This window comes from Oryx dammah, unplaced genomic scaffold, assembly GCF_014754425.2.
Source record: "Oryx dammah isolate SB20612 unplaced genomic scaffold, SCBI_Odam_1.1 HiC_scaffold_20, whole genome shotgun sequence".
NCBI lineage: Eukaryota > Metazoa > Chordata > Mammalia > Artiodactyla > Bovidae > Oryx > Oryx dammah.
In genome coordinates, this window is record NW_024070204.1 from 61,060,279 (window position 1) to 61,066,450 (window position 6,172).

General features: G+C 38.4%; 1 protein-coding gene across 4 annotated transcripts in view; it reads left to right on the forward strand.

Annotated features, from left to right (window-relative positions):
• The window catches only part of OCLN (occludin), a 49,534-nt gene extending 46,164 nt beyond the window's left edge, over positions 1 to 3,370 (forward strand). For 3 of the 4 annotated variants that reach the window (XM_040262666.1, XM_040262665.1, XM_040262667.1), the window contains exon 9: positions 1,070 to 2,114. In XM_040262666.1, coding sequence (XP_040118600.1) covers positions 1,070 to 1,171 — 102 coding nt within the window. In that variant the 3' untranslated portion in view covers positions 1,172 to 2,114. Of the gene's footprint in view, positions 1 to 1,069 lie in introns of all 4 variants that reach the window. The other variant, XM_040262664.1, reaches the window with a different exon arrangement.
• The last annotated feature ends 2,802 nt before the right edge of the window (positions 3,371 to 6,172 follow it).

Here is a 6,172-nt window from a genome sequence, read left to right on the forward strand (position 1 = left end):
CCTTTGTACTGGCACCCCCTTGAAACACATTTCCTGGTACCCTCTGTTTGCTCATCCAATTTTTACACTTACCTCAGAGGTAACTACCATCCTAATTTATAACATCATGGATTAGTATTGCCTATTTTGAACTTTGCATAAATGGAATCATAGAGTATGTAACTTGTGTGTGATTTTTTAAAGTATCTATGCACATGGGCACACATTTGCTAGGTCTATTCATAGGCATGAAATTGGAGGGTCATTGAGCAATGGGGATCCAGCCTTGGGTAGGGATTGTCAGCAGTGTCCCTGGTTTGTACCAGTTTATAGATTCCTATTGCTCCATTTTCTTGTCAACACTTGGCATCATCAGTCTTTTTGGTTTTTTTATCACAATACATGGCCTGTGGGATCTTATTTCCCCAACCAGGGATTGAACCTGGGTTCAGCAGTAAAAGTACAGAGTCCTAACCTCTAGACGACTAGAGAATTCCTAGAAATTTCATGAATTTAAATTCAAGACTTCAGGGATTTCCCTGGTGGTCCAGTGGCCAGGTTCCTGAGCTTACAATGCAGGGGGCCCAGGTTCAATCCCTGGTCAGGGAACTGGATCCCACATGCCACAACTAAGACCTGAGGCAGCTAGATAATTTTTTTTAATTCGAGAGTTTAAAGGTGTATATAGTAAAATTTCCTGTCTCATTCCCCATTTATCTAGTTTCCTTATTCTAAGTCAGTCCGTATAACCAGTTTCTTGCTTTACTGATTTTTTTTTTTCAAGATCATGTGTTAGCCAAAAAGGCCAATACATTTTCTTGATGACTTTCCAAATCATTAGAAATGAGTATATCCTTTGTAAAACTAGTGTTAGAAGCTATGATTGAGCAGAGAGAATTGGCTGCTCACGTGGTTAGAGATGCTGCCGGGTGCCTTGTGCGTGTTACTTCATTTAACACTCCTTGCAATTCTAGGTGACTAATATTCCCTTTTTATTGTTGCTCTTCACCTCTGCCTTCCCAGCGACTAATACGTAACTCATTTTTATTTTATTAAACTTACTCGATTCTTCCCCCTCCTTTTTTTTTAGTCACCAGATTACCAAAGTAAGAGGAATTACTGTAAACAGTTGAAGAGCAAATTGTCACACATTAAGAAGATGGTTGGAGATTACGACCGACGGAAAACATAGACGGCAGACGCCACGTTGTTGGAGAGGTTAAGAAGTATCTGACTGACATCTCTGCAATGTTGTCAGCAGTCAAAATGACTTTGGGCTCTAACCCGGGAGGGCAAATCTCTGTGATCAGTACAGAATTTTGGTATCTTTAATATCATCAGTATTGAAGCAGTTTATAAATAGCTTTTGATAATCAACTGGGCTGAACACTCCAACTAAGGATTTTATGCTTCAAACATTGGTTCTTGTGTTAAGAACTGTTATTTGAGGTTTTTAAACTTTTCAGGAAGGTCCTGGAGTAGACTGTGCTGTGAACTTTCACATCCTGGGCAATCAGGTCTTAATACCTAAATGTGTGCTCATTGGGTCTTGTAGGGGGTAGTTTAATCCTCCCAGAATTCTCCCTTCAGATAACTGTTACTTATAAATAAATAATCATTCATTTTCAGATAAGGAAACTGGGCCCTTGCAATAAAGTCTGAAGTGAAACTGCTTGTTGGCTAGCTTGCAGTTTTGGTTAAGTCTATTTTATGACTCCATTGATAAAGTCCCCGGCCTTTTCCTATTTTAGCTACTATGAATACTGAATTCTACCAACCGCCCTATTGATTTTTTTTCTATGTTTCAATGCGTAAGAGCTTTTTATTTCATGTTATCCTGATAATAAAGATCATGTAAAAGTAACAAATGTATGAAATTTGAAGATTGTAAATACATGTTTACTTTTGAAAAATCAAAGTGTAAACCTACTGGTTAGAATTTTGTTGTGTATTTTTAAATGCTTTTTATCTTTTATGGTTTACATACTTTTTTAAAGCCAACTAGGTGTTCCCTTTTTATCAAAGTATCTAATTACATTTATAATTCAATTCTGACTTGAACTGTATCTTTTGGGAATGTTCAAGTTTTGTACATATTTTATAATTATTAAACCTGGTGTTTTCTTTCCATAATATACCTTTTTGACATCATTAGTGCTGTTAATATTAAGCTGTGGAAAACTATACTCGGAAGTTGTATATGTTGTTGTTTAAATTATTTTGGGTGCTGTGCTGGTTGGTAGTATCCTAAATCCTTTGGCTAACAGAAGGCTGACTTGTCTGGAAATGGAATCCAATATTGTAAAGCACCAAATTATTTCATATGGTGCCCTTTAATTCTCAGCATTTTTTTTTAATTCACAAATTTCCTGGTAAAGTAAAATTAGCTAATACTGGATATATAGCTAACCAAATTGATTGTGATTATCCCCTCAGTTTAGAACTCTCATTTATATATATTGTTTTTAATATATTAGTCTGAATCATTTTCCAAAGATAAACTTTTAAATAAGGTTTCCATTGTAACATTGACTTAGTTCAAGTTGAAAAAATTCTTAATTTTCTATGTATTGCACATGCTTACTACAGAAGGTAATAGTTTCTTTTTCACGCCTTTTGGAGTCATGCCAAATAGTAAGGACTCTTCCTGAGCAACGTAATTGATTTTTTGTGTGTGTTAAAATTTAAACTCTTTATTCTAGGAAGTAAGCATATTTAGTTTATGAAGGCACGTTTGCCAATGTTGTGATGAAACAAAGCTATTCGGCAGCATGCAGAAAATCAAGTAGCATGAGTTTGCGTTATAAAATTGTGCCATCAAATTGGACTTTGAAAGTTTAAAAAATCATTTTTCCAGTGTGGTACTTACACTACTGACCACTCCAGGAGTCAGGATCAGGATGGAGGGGAGTGCTGGCTTTCCCAGCCAAGGGTAGAACCTGTGCCCCTGCAGTGGAATTGCAGAGCCCTAACCAGTGGTGGTGGTGATGGTTTAGTTGTAAAGTCGTGTCCAACTCTTTTCGACTCTATGGACTGTAACCTGCCAGGTTCCTCAGTCCATGGGATGTCCCAGGCAAGAATACCAGAGTGGGTTGCCATGCCCTTGTCCAGGGCATCTTCCCGATCTAGGGACTGACCCAGGTCTCCTGCATTGCAGGTGGATTCTTTACCAACTGAGCCACCAGGGAAGCCCTCCTAACCCCGGGACTGCCGGGGAATTCCCCTGGGGGATTGGCATTAACCAGTGAGATATAATTTTGAAAAACGACTCAGGCAGCTTTCTAGTCTGAAAGTTGGAGGTTTAGATTAGATTTCAGAGATCTCTTCCATCTTTTATCTTCTGTGGTTATGTTTGCATTCTGCTTTCCGCTATAAACCACTGTTCCAAAGATTTTGTTGAAAGAGCACATGGTTTATCTGATGAGAATTCACAACATAAAGTGATTCCCTTACATGTGTGATTCTGGATTACAAGTAGATAAGATCAGTATTTTAATTTCTTTTTATTTTGAAAAATTTAAAGAAACACAGAAAACTATGAACATTTAAACCCACCGCCCAGAAGTAACAAGTGTTAATATTTTGTCATATGTGCTTTGTATTTTTTGAAATAAATGTAAAACTATAAGTATTTGTAGTAACAGTTACATAGTATACACATATATAGAATCTAATTTAATCTTTATGATAGCCTCCTGACATAACCATTTCTCATTCTCATTTTACAGATAAGGAAACTAATGATTTGATAGGTTAATTGATTCATTGTCTCATTAGCAAGTGACTAAACTAGGATTGGGATGATCTGTTGGAATATTACTTTCTATATTCCCATTCTAGGTTGACTTTGTTAAAGGTTATCAGTGGGTTGAATAAGGTTGGATTGTTCTGTTTGCTGTTATTAATCCTGTTATAAATTTGAGTGCATTTTACCCTTGACCCTTGAACAACTCGGGTTTGAACTACGTGGGTCTATCTATGTGTGGATTTTTTTTTTCATTGAACACATACTATATGATCCACAAATGCAGAGGGCCAGTCGTAAGGTTATATGTGGATTTTTGATGCTTGGAGGATCAGCACCCCCAGCTCCCTCACTGTTCAACAGTTATCTGTACTTTTAATTAGCATAAGGTGTTTCATGTAGAAGAGCTGCAGTATCTGTGAATGCCTGAATGGGTATGCCTGTGTAAATAAGAGTCAGGGCAGAAAACTGCTTTAACCATGACTCCAGGGATTTTAAGTTGAGGTTGAAGCAGACAATCTCCCTGCTTCAGAGTTGGGATAGAAGTGTCTCCCATCTGTTGTTCAGTCACTCAGTCGTGTCCAACTGTGACCCCTTGGACTGCAGCACACCAGGCTTTCCTGTCCTTCACTGTCTCCCAGAATTTGCTCAAACTCATGCATTGAGTCAGTGATGCCATCCAACCATCTCATCCTCTATTGTCCCCTTCTCCTTTTGCCTTCAGTCTTTGCCAGCATCAGGGTCTTTTCCAATGAGTCGGTTCTTCCCATCAGGTGGCCAAAGTATTGGAGCTTCAGCTTCAGCATCAGTCCTTTCAATGAATGTTCAGGCTTGATTTCCTTGACGGTTGGCTGATTTGATCTCCTTGCTGTCCAAGGGAATTTCAAGAATCTTTTCCATGAACCACAATACAAAAGCATCTGTTCTTTGGCTCTCAGCCTTCTTTATGGTCTAAATCTCACATCCATATGTGACTACTGGAAAAATCATAGCTTTCACTATACAGATCTGTTTCAGCGAGGTGATGTCTCTGCTTTTTAATATGCTGTCTCTGTTGGTTGTAGCTTTTCTTCCAAGGGGTAAGTGTCTTAATTTTGTGGCTGAAGTTACTGTCCACAGTGATTTTGGAGCCCAAGGGAAAAAAAAAATCTGTCACTGTTACCACTTTTTCTCCATCTGTTTGCCATGAAGTGATGGAACTGGATTCCATGATTTTAGTTTTTTGAAGTGAGTTTTAAGCCAGCCTTTTCACACTCCTCTTTCACCTTCATCAGCAGCTCTTTAGTTTATCTTTGCTTTCTGCCATTAGAGTGGTATCATCTGCATATCTGAGGTGGTTGATATTTCTCTGGGCAATCTTAATTCCAGTTTGTGTTTCACCCAGCCTGGCATTTCACTTGATTTACTCTGCATAGAAGTTAAATACACAGCCTTGACGTACTCCTTTCCCAATTTTGAACTGATCCATTGTTCCGTGTTTCCATTACCTGTTGCTTCTTGGCCTGCACACAGGTTTCCTTGGAGACAAGTTAAGGTGATCTGGTATTCCCGTCCTTTAAAGAATTTTCCACAATTTCTTGTGATCCACACAGTAAAAGGCTTTAGGGTGGTCAATGAAGCAGAAGTAGATGTTTTTCTGAAATTCCCTTGCTTTTTCTGTGATCCAGCAGATGTTGGCAATTTGATCTCTGGTTCCGCTGCCTTTTCTAAATCCAGCTTGTACATCTGAAAGTTTTCAAAGACTCACCTGGAGGAATCTAAACTCAATCTGCTGGCAGCTCATGGTTTTAATAAATTAGATGAAGGACATATATGACATCTTTTCCTAGTCTGAATAGTTTTCATAAAAATACCTAAGTAACTTGGGTAGTTTTTAGAAAATGTGTGAAAATAACCCCACTTAGGAGTTAGAAAAAGAACATGGACACACAACTAGGATGATTTTTGTGACTGCAAAACAAGGAAGGGTGTCTCCCCAAAATTCCAGCTGCTGCCACGGGACCCTTGCTGTTCCTGCATATGTTGTCCAATTCTTGTTGCTTTGTTGTTGTTCAGTCGCTAAATTGTGTCTGACTCTTTGGAACCCCACGCAGCCCGCCAGGCTTCCCTGTCCTTCACTACTTCCTGGAGTTTGCTCAAACTTACGTCCATTGAGTTGCCAGGTGACCGTGGACAAATTACTTAGCCTTCCTACACCTAGTTTGCTTATATGTACAAAAGATACTTGTAGCTAAATCATGGTTGTTATGAAGGTAGTTAATGTGTGACTTAGAACAGCCCTTGTCAGAAAGTAAATAATAAATATGGCAAGTTACACCTATTTTTCAAAGCCAAATGGTGAAACTTTAAACAAGTTTTTAAAAGTAAACTGGGTTTTAAAAGTACATGTATCAACCCCATCCCACATACTTGGTGTGTGCTGAATACAGCTCTACAGTGTAAATTCTT